Genomic DNA, 16564 nt, shown 5'->3' with positions numbered 1-16564 from the left:
AGCATCCCCTCACCAGGTTCCAACCTGGGCCAGCACTCCATGTGCTTGCTGCTCTATGGGCCCAATGCAGAGATGCTGCTTGTCCCACGTGGCTTCCAAGATGAGAGGCTCTGCCCAACTGGCACATGCAGCTGCACATCCTCCTCTCTGTCTCTCCTTGTTTCAGTTGAAAGTGGACGAATTTGAATCCAATGTCAATGAGATCAAAGACCCCTACCCTTCTGCAGACTTCCCAGGTAAGACTTGTGCCTGGCAGGGCAGCAGGAAGGCTGAGGAGGCACTGCAGAGGGATGGTGTGTGAGGAGCAAAGGATGCAGTGAACTTTCACCAGCCTTGGGGTGCTGAGGTCCTTCTGGCTTGCATGCCAAATCAGGGTCATGGGATCAGAAGATTGTCCATAAGGTCGTATTCCCTGTCCCTCTCTGGATGAGTATTTTCTTTTCCCTTTTCATGGTCACTCTACAGGTGATGATGAGGAAGATGAGCCTGAAATCCCCCTGAGTCCTCGGCCACGTCCCCTTGCAGAGCTACAGCTGAAGGAGAAGGCCGTGCCCATGCCTGAAGCCAGCTCATTCTTCATCTTCAGCCCAACCAACAAGTAGGCACTGCCCCTTCTCCCTGCCATGTAGGGCCAGGCATGGCCCAGGTGTCTCTGGCACCAGCTGTTCACAGCAGGGTCTTGTCTGAGCATGACAACCAGTTCTGAAGGGAACCAGCTCGTGGGGAAAAGCCTTCTGTGTGGAAGGACTGGTACAAACATCCTTCCATGCCTAGGGCCTTCCTGTCCTCAGGGTTTAGCCATAGCCCTCTGCCAGGCTGCCACTGCCCTGTCTGATGCCCCTCTGGCCCCTTGCAGCATCCCATGGCATTTCTGTCCCTGGCAGGTTTCGGGTCCTGTGCCACAGAACTGTTAATGCCACCTGGTTCACCAACTTCATCCTGCTCTTCATCCTGCTCAGCAGCATTTCCCTGGCAGCTGAGGATCCCATCCGGGCCGAGTCCTTCCGCAACCAGGTGCCTGCAGAGATGTGGAGCTTTGGGATGGGGGGGGGAGACCTCATGGAGACTCCCAGCTCCCCAGTAAACAGGGATTTACTTGCCAGGTGCTTTTCCTTGGCTGGGGTGCCAGCCCTGCCTCTGGGAGGGCAGTGCACTCTGGCAGGAGGTGCTGGATGTGCTTTCCATCCAGGGTGCAGCTGGGACAAAGTTTTACTGCTCCATGCCTCAATTTACTTCTAAGTGAAAAGATCCGCCTGACAGGGTGTGCAAGATTAATTTGGTTTGTAACTGTGGTGGCTTACTGGGGAAGGAGACATCTTGTGAGGCAGCAAACTGGACCTCTGGCATGTGCAGTGCCCTGGAATGCTGCTGGCATGCAGCCATGGGAGCCACAGCTCCTGTCCTTCAAGGTACCAGTGGGTCTGGCAGGGCCTGGGGGCTCTCACATGAGACAGCTTCCCAGGGCAGTTGGGGTTTTTGGGGATCAGGTGCTTTCAGGTGGAACTCACCTGGCAAGGGAGAGCTTTGTCCCAGCTGCAGGTTGGATCACGCACTGGAGAAAATCAGCAAAGCTGGGGAAAGTTCAGGAGTCTTCTTGGTACTGGGTTTAGAGACTGTTGAGCTAGATGGCCTCCCCAGTCCACAGAGTGGACAACTTCAGGGTGTGTGAGCACACTGAAGCATTTCCTGTGTCACCCAAGACTCATCCTGTACTGGTGTCTCTGTCCCCAGATTCTTGGATACTTCGACATTGGTTTCACCTCTGTCTTCACGGTTGAAATCGTCTTGAAGGTGAGTCCATGGTCTTGCCATGAGCATGGCCTAGCACACAGGTCTATGTGGATGTGACAGGTTAGTCAGAGAGAGAAACAGATAACTCTCCCAGGCATCATCCTAGGAAAGTTGTGAGAACGCTCAGAGAAAGAATTAAAACAATTCTTGTCTTAATTTCTACACCTAGTGTTTGTGAACGTGTAGAATATTTATACGTGGTGTTTATAAAAATATACTTTAACAAAAAGTGCTATTCCTAATTAACCAATAGTATAAAAGTGTTATTTATAAACCAATCAAGTTTTAAGTGAACAACCCTACCTATAAATATGCAAAGTTCCTATTAAATCTCACTTTATACCTTCTAATCATAAGAGTCAATGTCGCCTTTCTTCAACCATTCCTAACTCAACGGTGACAGGTCTAGACTTTGGTGGCCATGGACACTCACACTCCTTAGGCATTCATGCTCCTGAAGGTCTCAGTGAGGAGAAACTTCCAGCTGGTCCTCCTGGAGAGTTCCTTCATGCCATCTGGGTGGTGACCTGTCCCAGAGGCCGTGTGTCCTCTCCAGTGAGGTCAGGCAGCTAAGCCAGCTGTGCTGTCATATGGGGACACATCAGCCATGGCACTGGCTGTTTTATTCTGACACACCAGTAAGAAAAAGAGACAAAGAGAAAGCAGTGAAAATCTGTGGACAGAAGTCACAACCCAAGCTGCTGCCACGTGTTGTTCCACTCCAAGGGTTTTTGCTATTCCTCTTCTTTAATTTGCTGACTGTCTGGGAGAGTTTTGTCTCCAGCCAGTGCTGCACAGAGGATTTCCACCTGAAGCCAGCTTCCTGCCTGGCTGCAGAGGTCTGAGCAGGACAGGGTCCCCAGGGCATGGAGCTCTGAGAAGTCCCTTGTGCCCCGTCCATCCTTCCCCCTATGGAAGAACCATGCCCCTGAGCCCTGCCCAGCCTCTTTCCTAACTCCTTCTGCTCCCCAGATGACAACCTACGGTGCTTTCCTGCACAAAGGCTCCTTCTGCAGGAACTCCTTCAATATCCTTGACTTACTGGTGGTTGCTGTCTCCCTCATCTCCATGGGATTTGAGTAAGCACCTCCATGTGCCACAGAGTGGGCACTAGGCTCTTCAGGCTGGTGGGGCAGCTGGGGATGGTGGAGGAGGAGCAGCCAGACCAATGGCAGCCATCACGTCATGTTTGGGGGACATGGGCATGGACAATTGGGAGGTGTGCCCACAAACTGGTCAAGGAGGTCAAAGGGCACTCCTTGAGTGTCAAACATCTTTGGGCAGAAATTCAGTTTGGATCTGCTTTCTCCGGCTGCCAGAGTCACTTGGCCTTATGTGGGCTGATGACCATCTGCGTGTCTCTGCCATCCCTTGTCCCTCGCTGCTGGCCCCAGCCTGCCCTCCTTGGCTGCTTGGTGGGGTTGTGCCAGCCTAGCTGGGCAGGGAAGTGGCCCCACCTCAGCTGTGCCTTCCTGCCCAGGTCCAGTACGATCTCTGTGGTGAAGATCCTGCGGGTGCTGAGGGTGCTGAGGCCTCTGCGAGCCATTAACCGGGCGAAGGGGCTGAAGGTAAGTGAGAGGCTGGCACAGGGGGACCTCCTCCCACGGCAGTCCTACCAGGAGATTGTGTGGCAGGCATCGTGCCCTGTGCCCAATTCCCACCACCCATCTGTGGAAAGGGGTCTGCCCGATCCCTCTGCTCTTGCCAGGCTCCCACTCTTCCTGGAGTGGGACGTGGGGGTGCATCAGCCATGGCACTGGCATTTTTATTCTGACTCACCAGTAAGAAAAAGAGACAAAGAAAGCAGTGAAAATCTGTGGACAAAAGTCACAACCCAAGCTGCTCTTGCCACTCTTCCTGGAGTGGGAGGGTGTGGGACACAGAGCAGGGGTTTGCCCCAGCTGTGGTCACATCTGCATTGTCCTCCACCTCTGCAGCACGTGGTCCAGTGCGTGTTCGTGGCCATCAAGACCATTGGTAACATTGTGGTTGTCACGACATTGCTGCAGTTCATGTTTGCCTGCATCGGAGTTCAGCTCTTCAAGGTGAGCTCAGGTGGGCAGGAGGGACCTTCTGCTCAAGCACATCCTGGCCAGGCTCTCCTGGGCATCACCTTGGGCATGGTGCCTGCCAGGGCAGGGGTCAGCACAGGCTGTGCTCTCCGTGGTCTGCGAGAGGAGCCACAGAAGAGCCTGCAGTGAGAGGAGGGCAGGAAGCACCCAGGTCCAGACAGCACCTGTAAAGGACTGCCTTGCCTCCCTTCATGCCTCAGTTTCCTCTTTCTAAGGCAGGAGGCACTTCTGACTGATTTCCTCAATGCTTTGATTGTGAAGGGTTTCCTTTCTCACAGCACCGCTCCTGCTCTCTGGGCCTTGGCTGCTCTAAGGCAGAGCTGGCCCTGGCTGAGCTCAGTTTTATTTAAATAACTGAGCTTAAACTCTGAGCTGATGTGGGAAGAGCTTTCAGGACACCCAGCAGACTGAGCAGACCTGTCAGCATACCTAGGCTTTTAGTTAATTCTCTGGGTACTGCTTTCTTCCCTATTTTCCAGATAGCTGAGTCCCAGTGAGCTAGGCAGGCCTCAGCTCAGGGTGGAAGGTTTGTTCCCATCTCCAGGCAGTGTTTCTTGGTCTCAGCCTGGGACTGACCCCAGGTCTGCCCTGACTCTGGAAATGCCTTGTGAGCTGGCTGGTGTTGGAGGCCAGGGCCGGGGTCTGCATCGAGGTGCTGATGGGGGGACTGACTGAGGGCTGGGAAAAAGTCAAAACTCCCCAGGGCTTCTAAGGTCAAAGCAACGCCATGGCTGCTTCTGGTGTCTGTTGAATGCAGGGCAAGTTCTACAGGTGCACAGACCCATCCAAGCTGACGGAGAAGGAGTGCAGGTAAGAGCTCTCTGCAGCTCCCAGCTGGGCAGTGGCCAGGATGGGATGGGATAGGAGCTGGGGGGATGTGGTGGGGAATGCCTGTGTTCCTGTGTGGGAATGTTGCATCCAAAAGGTGGACCTGAGGTGTCGTCCTGTTCTTCCTGGGGTAAATCAGGAACGAGCACAGGGCTGTGCTCCCCTCCCAGGGACCAAGGAGGGCCAGGCCAGTGCTGCAGCCTGTGGGCTGGGGGGGCCCTGCCCGCGAGCTCTGTGTCCCCTCTGCTGCAGGGGTCAGTTCATCAACTACGTGGACGCAGACCCCACGCAGATTGAGGTGCAGGACCGTGTCTGGCTGCACAGCGACTTCCACTTCAACAACGTCTTCTCAGCCATGATGTCGCTCTTCACCGTCTCCACCTTCGAGGGCTGGCCCGAGTGAGTTTCTGCTGAGGGAAGGTCTGTGCTGGGAGCTGGGCACTGCCGTGGTGTCTTGGTTTGAAAAGCCAGGTGTCTGCTGAGGAAGGCAGGAGAATCCCCTGAAATGGAAAATGCAAACCCCCTCCCTCCGAATTATTATAATTTTGAAATTAAGGGGCTCTCAGGCAAAGATATGGGAATAGGAATAACAGTTCTTTACTAGGGAAGAAAATAAAAATAAAATTAAAAAATGCAGTAACACAAAACAACCCTGCCAGAGTCAGAGCAGGCCCTGGCAGCCTGTGGGTCAGGGAGGTGGCAGCAGTCCCATTCCATGGGGGCTCAGCCCTCCTGCAGTGCCAGCTGTGCTTCTGCTGGAGCAGGATCCTGGACAAGGCTGGAGTTTTCCTCTGAAGCTCCAGGGCTGCTGGAGATGGGCCTGGGCTTCCTCTGGGAATGCAGTGGGGCAGAAAGCTGCTCCTCTGGGAACGCAGTGGGGCAGAAAGCTGCTCCTCTGGGAATGCAGTGGGGCAGAAAGCTGCTCCTCTGGGAATGCAGTGGGCAAAAAACTGCTGTGGTGTCCCATAATCTCAGATTGGATCCAGGTAGGAATGCTTGGCTGCTCCCCTGGGCAGAGCCTCTCCCCATGGGATGATGGAATTTTCTCAGCCATGCAGGGACACTCAGTGGCCATGAACAGCAGAGATCTCCTGGAGGGAGGATTGGCTGTGGGAGAGATAAAGAAAAGTGCCCAAAGAACAGCAGAGAACTGCCCAGCTCTGACAGATGGTGATAAAATACACCCCCCAGCTAACCTGAGACACATGGGCCTTGGCCAGGGTAAAGAAAGAAGAGCTATCCAGGGTGAGAAGTAGGACCAGCCACCCTGGCAGTGGCTGTGGAGCTGGCAAGGTTACCCAGGCAGTCATGTCCCACCGTTGCTGGATGTCCCCAAAGCTCTCTGTAACTTTTAAGAGGAGACACCCCAGTTAGGGTTTCTGTTGCCTCGATTTCCCTCCTGTAGGCTGCTGTACATGGCCATTGACACCAATGCTGAGGATGCAGGCCCTATCTACAACTACCGGGTGGAGATTGCAATGTTCTTCATCATCTACATCATCCTCATTGCCTTCTTCATGATGAACATCTTTGTGGGCTTTGTCATCGTCACCTTCCAGGAGCAAGGGGAGAATGAGTACAAGAACTGTGAGCTGGACAAGAATCAGGTAATGGGGCTGCTGGAACAGGACAAGGAGGACCAGCCCTGCATCTGGCACTGCTGGGGCTGGCTGATTTGGATCAGCCCTTCTTTGTGGTGACACTGCTGACACAGATGAGTTGAACCTGCCCCAGGCCTGTTTGCTGCTGGGGCAGGGCCAGCTTGACCCATGTCTGGCACAAAACAAGCCTGAGGGAAGGGCAGAGGGCACCAGGAACAGGGAGTGGGCCTCCCTGGACAGGTGGGGTGCCCAGAGTGAGCTGGAGCAGAGGGCTGTGCCCAGCTCTGGGCTCCCCAGTACAAAAGCAACATGGATGTACTGGAGTGAGTCCAGCAAAGGGCCACTGAGATGGTGGAGGCTCTGGGAGTCAAATCTGGTGGTGAGAAGGCTCATAGGAATCTGACCTATGGGTATAAACACCAATGGGAAGGCACAGAGGAGACTGAGCCAGGCTCTTTTCAGTTGTGCCCAGTGACAGGAAAAATGCAATGGACACGAACTGAAGAAAACAAGAAATTCCATTTAAACATTAAAAAACCCTTTTTTTTTTTTTTTTTTTTTTTTTTTTTTTAATGGTGATGGTGGCCAAGCACTGGAACAGGTTGCCCAGAGTGGCTGTGAAGCCTCTATCTTTGGAGATTTTCAAAAGCCAACTGTCCTGGGCAGCATGCTCCAGTTGGCCCTGCTTTGGGCAGGAAACTGTGACTAGACCATCTCCAGAGGTATTTCTGCTGCCAGCCCTTCTGTGATGCTGTCATTCTGGTCGGGGACAGCAAGGCTGAAGGCAGCACAGGCATTGGCAGAGGATGTGGGACATACTGGGGAGGGCACTGGGGCAACCAGGGGCAACTGCTGGCCCCAGAGTGCTGTCATGCTTCTGCACTGAGGCAGCACGGGCAGCTTGAGCTGGGGGTGCCAGAGATGGCCCTGGGCTGCTGGGGAGGCACAGGCCTGTGCAGCCATCTCAGTGCCTCCTTCACCCCTGCTTCATGTGGTGTCTTCACAGAATTCATGGAATTACTGGGTTGGAAGAGACGTTCAAGATCATCGAGCCCCAACACCTTAACTAAACCCTGGCACCCAGTGCCACAGCCAGGCTTGTTTTAAACACACCCAGGGATGGTGATTCCACCACCTCCCTGGGCAACCATTCCAGAACTTTATTTCTCTTTCCATGAAAAACTTTTTCCTGATATCCAACCTAAATTTCCCTTGATGCAGCTTGAGACTGTGTCCTCTGGTTCTGTCAGTTGCTGCCTGGTGAAAGAGCCCAAGCCCAGCTGAGCACAGCCACCTTTCAGGAGCTGCAGAGAGTGCTGAGGTCACTCCTGAGTCTCCTTTCCTCCAGGCTGAGCACCCCCAGGTCCCTCAGTGGTTCCTCACAGGGTTTGTGTTCCAAGCCCCTCTCCAGCCTTGTTGCCTCCTCTGGATGCACTCAAGTGTCTCAATGTCCTTCCCAAACTGAGGGCCCAGAACTGGACACAGCACTCGAGGTGTGCCCTCACCTGTGCCCAGCCCAGGGGCAGAATGAGCTCCCTGCTCCTGCTGGCCACACCATTCCTGATCCAGACCGGGAGCCATTGGCCTTCTTGGCCACCTGGGCACACTGCTGGTTGACATTCAGCTGGCTGTGGACCAGTGCCCCCAGGTCCCTTTCTGCCCAGCCACACCGTCAGGGTGCTCTAAGCTGCTCCTGAGAGAGCCTGGGGAAGTGCTGGGCCAAGCAGGCAGGCTCTGGGCTGGAGGGGTCAGGCCAAGGGCAGCATGGCCATCTTTGGAGGCTAAAGCTGACTTCGGAAGCGTGTCCCACGTGGGTGCTCTGGGGTGTTTGTGCAGGAAGCACAGCGGTTCCATTCCCCACTGCTGTGCCTGGCCCGTGTGGTTGGGCTGGGAGAGAAGGGCGCTTCAGCCCAGGCTGGTGGGGATGTGCAGCGAGGCTGGTGGTGCTGAGTGTGAGCCCTGCAGTGGGGTCACACCTGCCCTCCCTCCCTCCCTCCCTCCCTGCCTCCCCAGCGCCAGTGCGTGCAGTACGCGCTGAAGGCTCGCCCGCTGCGCCGCTACATCCCCAAGAACCCCTACCAGTACCAGATCTGGTACGTGGTCACCTCCTCCTACTTCGAGTACCTCATGTTCTTCCTGATCCTGCTGAACACCATCTGCCTGGGCATGCAGGTGAGGGCACGGGGCTGGTGGAGGGCTGTCTGTGGGAGTGCCCGGGCTGGCTCAGCTCTGCCATCCCCAAGAGAGCCTCTGGACAGGGGGTGGTTGCTTATGGTATGATGTCTGGGTCAGGGCCTCTTGACCAAAACGGGACTGGTGGGATGTGGGGAGCCCAGAGAAGGGGCTGCAGGGGGGAAATTTCCTTTGTGCTGAGCCATAGGCCTGGCTGTGGGAGGGGGCTCTGCATTCAGCTCACATCTCTGAGCTCACAGCGGAAGCTGGATCTGCCGTCAGCTAATGGCTCCTTCTGCCTTATCCTCAGCATTACAACCAGTCTGCAGAAATGAACCACATCTCAGACATCCTCAACGTGGCCTTCACCATCCTCTTCACCCTGGAGATGGTCCTCAAGCTCATGGCCTTCAAAGCCAAGGTGAGAGAAGAGCATGATCAGCATGGAAGGCAGGCAATTATCCTGCACTGGGCATCTCTTGAGTACAAGCACCCCCAGCCCTGCAGCTCCACAGAACTTCTCCTTACAAGACCCTTAAGCACCTCCATGCACAGGACCTTGGGTTTCTGGAGGGACCACTGCTTGTCAGGGTACCCTTACTAGCCAAATCCCACCCAGTCCAGTTGGCCATCACCTTCAGTGTCATGGCCATAGTGGGGTCATAGCTCCAGCCACCCTGATCCACCCTCCTCACTTCACTGCACAGCAAGGCAGGACCAAATAACCGAGCAGAGGGTGCAAGCTCTGACCACCATCCCTTCTTCTGTGGGTCACAGTCACTGAAGAACCTTCTGGTGCCCCTTCTCTGGGCTCCAGCCTCTGTGTCCTTTGACTTACACCCTTGCATGTTCACTCTTCTTTGGCCTCTCCTTGACAGGGCTACTTCGGAGACCCCTGGAATGTCTTTGACTTCCTCATAGTGATTGGCAGCATCATTGATGTCATCCTCAGCGAGATCGACGTAAGTGTCGGGGGCTTGGGCTCGGGCTGTCCCCCCCAGGCTGCGCTGGGACCTGCCCTGGCACGAGGCAGGAGTGCTGGGATGTGTCCAGCCCTGCAGGGGGACGGTGTCCTCTCCTCTTTCCCTGCCCTGCTTGGTTCTGAGAAGGGTCAAGCAAGGATCAGCACATGGCATGAGCTCATGGAGAGCACAGCTGTGGCCCTTTGAGCATTAAAGCACAATTTAGGCATCCCCAACTGCCCAGTGTGTCACATTGCCCCCTCCCCTCTGGTCTCCTGAATCCGTAGGCACTGGAGTCCTGTGGAACTCAGCAGCAGGCTGTGTGCCAGCCCCTGCCCCACTCCCCCTGTGCATGCCTGGACAGGCATCCACACATCCAGCCTCAGATCAGGGCAGGTGGGAGTAAAAGGGTTCCCACAGCTCCCTGTCCCCACAGGACTCTGCTGGCCCAGGAGAACCATCAGACCCATCAGATTTCCAGACATTTGCTTTGTGTGTGTCCCTTTGTGTGTGTCCCTTGTTTGAGCATGACAACCAGATCTGAAGGGAACCAGCTCGTGGGGAAAAGCCTTCTGTGTGGAAGGACTGGTACAAACATCCTTCCATGCCCAGGGCCTTCCTGTCCTCAGGGTTTAGCTATAGCCCTCTGGCACAGCAGCCCCTGCACACACACACACACACTCTGGTGGTGTGCGTGTGCCTGTGTGAGCTCCAGCCATCCCTGCAGGAGCTCTGCAGGCTCTGAGCTCTGGGGCTGGTGCCTCAGGCAGTGCCTGTTTGGTGAGTGCTGTGCTGGGAGCATTTCCAAAGCAGTGCTAGGAAGCCAGCATGCCCCTGCCTTCCCCAGCCCTGGCACATCACACCTGTGTCTGGCCCTGCTGTGGGAGGTGTGTGCTTCGTTCAGCAGACCTGGGGGGGCTCCAGAGGCAGCTGTGGAATGGGGGAGATGATGGATTGACCCTCTCCAGTGGCTTGGCAGTGTCTCCTCAAAGGGGCAGGGCTTGCCAGCTCCTGTGCACTGCAGGGCTGGCTCTGGCACTGCTGCTGCCTCTGCCACCCCTGCACAGGGTCACCTTCCATGTTCTCTGTGCAGGAAGGTGAGGTTTCCAGAGACCCTTGAGAGCAGTCACCTTCTTCTCTGGCATTCCACGCCTCACAGAGCTGGGATGAGCAGAACCCACCCACCTTCCTCTCCTGTGAGAGCCCTGTGTCCCTCTCTGCACAGTCCTGCCCATCGGTGCAGCCATCCTCTCTGCCCTCTGGGCTTCTCAGCCTTCATGATCTCCCAGATTTCATGCCAGTGCCAACAGCTTCCATCTGTCATCAGCTCCTCCTCATCCTTGCCCACCAGCTCTCTGCACCTGTGCCTTGGTTTCCCACTGCCTTGGGGGTGTCCTTCCCCAGCCTGCTGTCAGAACTGAAGTTCCAGGGGTGCTCAAGGCCCTGGACTCAACAGTGGTCTTCAGTCCCTCTGGAGCAAGAGACCACTTGGCACACGTACCAAAATCCTGCTGTCCTTGAGGGTGGGGGTGCCCAGGACACATCACAGGCCCAGGAGGAGTCTGGTGCCCTGACAGGGCTGGCAGGGACTGACCCAGGTGCTGTGCTCTGTGTGCTGCAGCACTGTTGCCAGCAGCAGGGCTGTGCAGAAGGCCAGGCAGAATTTGGGGAATGTTCTCTGTGGCCTGGGCTTCCTAGGTCCTTTTGCCCGTGTCTGTGTCCTTGGGGTGCCCAGGACACACCACAGGCACTGGGAGGAGTCTCGTGGTCTGTGTGCTTCCCTGCTCACCCCGATGCTGCCTCTGCCTCTCAACAGTCACATCACCTTGTCCCTGAGCCTAAGGGACGGTGGGGCTCTGCCTGCCCTTCCCTATGCCCCTCCTCTTCTCCCCACTTTCCATCCTACTCTTTCTTCTGTGTCTGTGTTATCTCCTTGTGTCCCTCCCTGTCCTTCCTCCTCCCTTCTGCTGACTCTCTTGTTCTCTCCACAGACTATTCTGGCACCCAGTGGTGGATTGTACTGCCTCGGCGGGGGCTGTGATGGCACTGTAAATACCAGCTGAGTGTGCCTGCCCGCATCCCTCCCTGCCTCTGGCCAGCCTCTGCATGTGCCCTGCATGTCCCCGAGGCCACCACACCCACTGTTCCCTCTGGGCTGTAACTCTGCCCCCGCTGAGGGGGATTTGGGGTGACACACCACACCCACAGACACCCCCTCCCACCCTGAGAGGTGCCAGGCTCTTCCCCAGCCCTCCTGGGCCCATCTGAAAGCCCAGCCCTGTCCTTCACCATCCCATCCCCTGGAACTGCCATGTCAGAGGAGCTTCCCAGCTGTAGGGCAGGAAAGATGGCCTTGGTCCTTCTGCCCATCACCCTGGCTGCCTGAAGGGCTGCAGCCTCTGACAGCCAGAGAAATGGTGAGAGGGGCAGTCCCTGCCCTGTGCCCTCCCCCAGGGCTGGCTGTGTCCCCTGGGTGCAGCCCCATGTCCTGGGAGGCTGAGTGGGCCAAGCCCTGCACTGGTGGCCAAAGAGCACCGTGGGAAATAGATTTGTAGAGAATTTTCAAAGCTTGACAGAAGGTTCATTCACAGCATAGTGCAGCAAAAGCTGATAGGCCAAGAAAGGCTTAAAATTAATTGTAATTAGGAAATAGTCTGCTTCTAATTGTGATGGTGTGAATTACAACATCTATATTGTCTCACCTCTCACATGAGACTAAAAATAGGATAAAATTCTTAAAACACCTCTCAGTTACCCCATCTTTAAGTCAGGAAAAGACCTGACCCAACAGACCACCAAGGGGGTGCAGTGGCAGTGGGGTGGTCTGGGCTGGTGTGAAAATGTGGAGGGAGCTGACTGCAGGGTACCAGGTGCCAGAGCCTCTGCCCAGGGCCCTGGTGCTGGGGACTGCAGAGTGCAAGCTGCTCTCCACAGGCCACTGCCCAGAGCCCAGGGATGGGGGTGGGCTGCACTGGGGCTGGTGGGGTGCTCCTGACCACTGCACTCACTGGATGGGCACGAGGAACCAGGAGAGTGAAAAAGAAAGAGGTCGGAGAGGAGATGGAGTTTTTCAGTGCAGCCCTGGGAACTCAGAAGTGTGATGCTGAGGAAGGTGGAGCTGCTGGGAGGGGCATTTACAGCTGGATTTTGTTGCCCTGAAGTCGCTGGGAGGCCGGGGTGATGGGAGTGAGAGGGATCCAGTGGCAGCAGTAAAGCTCTGGCAGGCTAAGGGGGCACTGGGAAAAGCATCCCAAGCTGTGATGGAGTCCAGGTAGGCAGTGCCAGTGCCAGGGTCTGTTCATGGCTCCTGGTGGCAGAGACTGTGCCTGAGGCTGTGCCATGCTGGGGCTATCAAGGGCACAGGTGACCAAGCCCCAGCATCTCCAACCACCACTGTTAGGTGCTTCCAGACAAAACCAGTCCTTTCAGGCCAGGAGCTGTGCCTCCTGCCTCACCTCCTGCCTGCCCACTCTGCCCTGACCCCCTGGCTGTTCACCCCTTCCAGGGGGGTACCCGCAGAGAGCAGGCATCACTGCCCGGCCAGGTGACATGGGCAGCACCCTGCAGAGATCTCTCCTGATCTCTTCAGTCCCTCCTTTGGTTAAAGTCCTGCTGCAACATTCTCAAAACAGCCCTTCTCTGCTTAAACAGCTCTCGTTAGCCCTTCCTGTGCCTGGTGCCCACCCTACACCTCACCCTACAAATACAGGACGTGCTGGGCAAGACCCTGGTGGGACTAAGCCTGTCTGTGGTGGCCCTGTGGCCCTCACAGCTCTCCCAGTCCATGTGGCAGCATGCCTTCCTTCCTGCATTATCCCAGTGTCAAAAGTGTGAGCGTGGGGCCCTGGGGAGATGAGATCCCTGGGAAGGCGGGGGGAGAAGAGCCAGGGGGGAAAAGTGCCAGCACGCCTTTGCAGTCTGATCCTTGGGCAGGCAAGGGCACCGTGGCTGGTGCCTGGGGGTGGGATCTCGTTACCCTTCCTCCCCCCAGGACATGGACCCCCTGCCCTGAAGGCCTGGAGGCTTCAGCACTCTGTGTCCTGCAGCTGTTGTGCTCTGCCTGCAGGACTCTGATGACAACTCCCGCGTCTCCATCACTTTTTTCCGGCTGTTCCGGGTGATGCGTCTGGTGAAGCTGCTGAGCCGGGGGGAAGGAGTCAGGACCCTCCTGTGGACCTTCATCAAGTCCTTTCAGGTCGGTCAGGAGCACTGCTCCCCTCCCAAACGCACGCATGCCCAGGGCTGGCAGCAGTGGCTGACCCTCAGGCTGGTGGCACGAGCAGCCTGTCCTCACCAGGCAGAGGAGAAAGCTCCAGTGCCCCTGCTGACCTCAGGCTGGGCCGGAGGCTTGTGGTGTGTAGAACATGGCCCACGTGGGTGGGAAGGTGACAGCACTGAGTGTCAGAGCTGGCCAGGTGCTGGCAGTACCTGCTGGGCCTGTTTGTCTTGGTCTGGCTGGGGTCTGCAGCAGGTGGGTACCTCAGGGCATGCTGCAGCATCTGCTCATAGCCTGCCCTGGGCACTGCCCTCAGCCTGGGCTGCCCTGGGCTGTGCCGAGCCTCTGTCCCAGCCACGGAGGCCAGTGCTCCCGTGGGGGCTGGCATCAACCTCCCATGTGTGAGCACCACAGAGAAGGGGCCAGCGGGAGGGTGTGAGAGGAACAGGAAAGCTGTTCTCTCCCCACACAGGGACAGGTACGGCTCCTGCAGCACCTCCAGAGCCCAAGCCCTGTCCCTGGGCTGTGTCTCACACAAGCCATGGTCCTTTTGTCACAGGCTCTGCCGTACGTGGCCCTGCTGATTGTGATGCTTTTCTTCATCTATGCTGTGATTGGGATGCAGGTGAGGGGCACAGGGGCAGGGGGGTGGGAACTGGTCTTCATCAGATGCCCTGAGCCTGATGGCACCTGGGGAGGTGGGACAGGGAGGGACTGGTTCCTCTGTTAGAGCCTCTCTGGGACTTTGCAATGATGGGACCTGTTTACCCTGGTCTGCAAGGGTGTTTGCCACCCCAGCAGCCTCCTGTCCCTGGGCTTCAGCCAGGGCAGCTGAGGCACATGGCAAAGAGCACTTCGGGAGTCAGTGGCACAACCCAGACACACAGGCACCTGTGCTTGTGCTGGTTCAGACCTTGTCTCCGTGGCCCAGATGAAGTGCAGTTGTAGTCAGGGGTGCTTGCAGCACTGGCAGGAATGTCCAAGTATCTTCCAAGCCCCAGAGCACCCAATCCCAATCTCAGTCTCTTTTGGGGATGCCCAAAGCCAAATAAACAAGAGGAAGTGGAGCTCAGGCACCAGAGGGTAGTTGGTGCCAAAGAAAGGATGGCACGCTGCAGACCTGCCACTGTGACTTTCAGATGTTTGGGAAGATTGCTATGGTGGATGGGACCCAGATCAACCGAAACAACAACTTCCAGACCTTTCCACAGGCTGTGCTGCTGCTCTTCAGGTCAGTCTTGTCCTGTCATGTAAGCAGCTCCAGAAGGCTCTGAGTGTGCGGGAATGCTCAGCTCAGAGTGAGGGAGGACCAACATTTCAGTAGCTGATTTCTTTCTTGTCCCACAGGAAGATCTCCTGCAGCAGTGGGAGCATTTCAGGAGAGGCTGTGGGTTTTCTTGGTGTGGCTGGGCTGCTGGAGAGAGGGACATTTTGGGGTTGCTATTCTGAGTATTTCCTTCCCAGACTGGATTTTAATTTGTGAATTGTGAGGAAACTCATGGGAAGCAGGAGCTCAGCCCAAGGCTGTCCTTGACTCCAGACACTTTCTGAAGCTTTCAGTGGCCCTATAGCAGCAACCCCAGAATCCTGACTGCTCCTTTTTTTGTTCACAAACAGCCTTTTGCAGTGATTCAGTCAATATACCAATTACTAATGTAAACCTGGGTGGCCTTCACCTAGCACTAGCTGTTCTTGTGTTGCATTGATACCTCCTGCCCTTACAAGATAGCAGCTCTTGCTCCACTCTTCCTGGAGTGGATCTGCCATTGGTTTGCTCCGAGGGGCTGCCCATGTGCTTCTGATAACATGAACATTTTATGGGCAGTGTTATGAATCAAAGCTGGTCTTTAACTGACATTCTTAGGCACTGTTTCACCAAAAGCAGCTGGTAGTTATTAGTTCTGCTCTCTACCTAGTGTTGTGGTAAGGTGGGAATCTTATTTCCTTGATTTTTGAAAATGTTAGTATATCGTGTCAGTGGAGGGTTTGGATTTCCTTACAAAAGCTTATGTTTCCCATTCCCCTGTGTGCTGGGCTGGCCTCAGCCCGCCCTGCATGCCCAGAACAGGCATGTTCAAACCTGTGCTGCCCTGACAGTCCCAAGGGCACCCTACAAACTGACATCAGGAACCTGGGCTGGCCAGTTCTCTTTCCCAGGGAAAAGGGCCGGTCTTTGTCTCCAGGGGCCACTGGCCCTGAGTGGCTGCCTGCCTCCAAAAAATCCAAACAACCAAGGATATGTCCCAGACCCAAGCTGCCCCCACCTCAAACCTGTGCTGCCCTGACAGTCCCAAGGGCACCCTACAAACTGACATCAGGAACCTGGGCTGGCCACTTTTCTTTCTGGCCCTGGGGTCCAGCAGGTGTCCCCTCTTCCCAGGTGTGCCACCGGCGAGGCGTGGCAGGAGATCCTGCTGGACTGCAGCTACGGCCGGCGCTGTGACCCCGAGTCCGACTATGCTGAGGGAGAGGAGTACACCTGTGGCACTGGCTTTGCCTACTTCTACTTCATCAGCTTCTACATGCTCTGTGCCTTCCTGGTATGCATCTTTCATAGCTCTATTTCTCCAAAGTGTCTAGTCTTATTTGCAAGGCCGGCCTTTGAAACTTGTTTCTATTTCCATTTCTCTCTCAACAATGTCTGTCCTATTCCACGGCATTTCTAAGTCAGCATTTCTTATCTCAAGGTTTACATTTCTTATCTCGAGGTTTGCATACAGATACACACTATGTGAGCCTTCTGTCAAGCTTTGAGATTTCTCTGCAAACCCATTTCCCACAGTCTGCTGGCTCCCACAGGGCCCCTTGGGCACCCCTGTCCTGCCTGGGCAGCCACGGTGTTGGTAGCTGTGTGTCTCCTGGGGTGAGCCCCTGACCCTCCTCCTGGGGACTTCACCCCCAGCCATGCTGTCAATTGACACT

At 55.9% G+C, this 16564-nt stretch overlaps 1 protein-coding gene across 1 annotated transcript in view; it reads left to right on the top strand.

The window, feature by feature from the left end:
• Positions 1 to 16564, top strand: part of CACNA1S (calcium voltage-gated channel subunit alpha1 S) — a 56102-nt gene that overhangs the window by 28580 nt on the left and 10958 nt on the right. Inside the window, exons 16-33 of the mRNA XM_053963952.1 lie at positions 167 to 236; positions 466 to 598; positions 885 to 1014; positions 1732 to 1791; positions 2764 to 2870; positions 3272 to 3359; positions 3729 to 3836; positions 4621 to 4673; positions 4944 to 5090; positions 6097 to 6298; positions 8306 to 8464; positions 8775 to 8885; positions 9343 to 9426; positions 11418 to 11474; positions 13493 to 13621; positions 14202 to 14267; positions 14782 to 14873; positions 16023 to 16182. Of these exons, the coding sequence (XP_053819927.1) occupies positions 167 to 236; positions 466 to 598; positions 885 to 1014; positions 1732 to 1791; positions 2764 to 2870; positions 3272 to 3359; positions 3729 to 3836; positions 4621 to 4673; positions 4944 to 5090; positions 6097 to 6298; positions 8306 to 8464; positions 8775 to 8885; positions 9343 to 9426; positions 11418 to 11474; positions 13493 to 13621; positions 14202 to 14267; positions 14782 to 14873; positions 16023 to 16182 (1956 nt within the window). The remainder of the gene's footprint in view (positions 1 to 166; positions 237 to 465; positions 599 to 884; positions 1015 to 1731; positions 1792 to 2763; positions 2871 to 3271; positions 3360 to 3728; positions 3837 to 4620; positions 4674 to 4943; positions 5091 to 6096; positions 6299 to 8305; positions 8465 to 8774; positions 8886 to 9342; positions 9427 to 11417; positions 11475 to 13492; positions 13622 to 14201; positions 14268 to 14781; positions 14874 to 16022; positions 16183 to 16564) is intronic.

The sequence above is a fragment of the Vidua chalybeata genome, chromosome 24 (assembly GCF_026979565.1).
Source record: "Vidua chalybeata isolate OUT-0048 chromosome 24, bVidCha1 merged haplotype, whole genome shotgun sequence".
NCBI lineage: Eukaryota > Metazoa > Chordata > Aves > Passeriformes > Viduidae > Vidua > Vidua chalybeata.
Note: the sequence above shows the minus strand (reverse complement) of the source record. Positions and strands in the feature narration are given on the sequence as shown.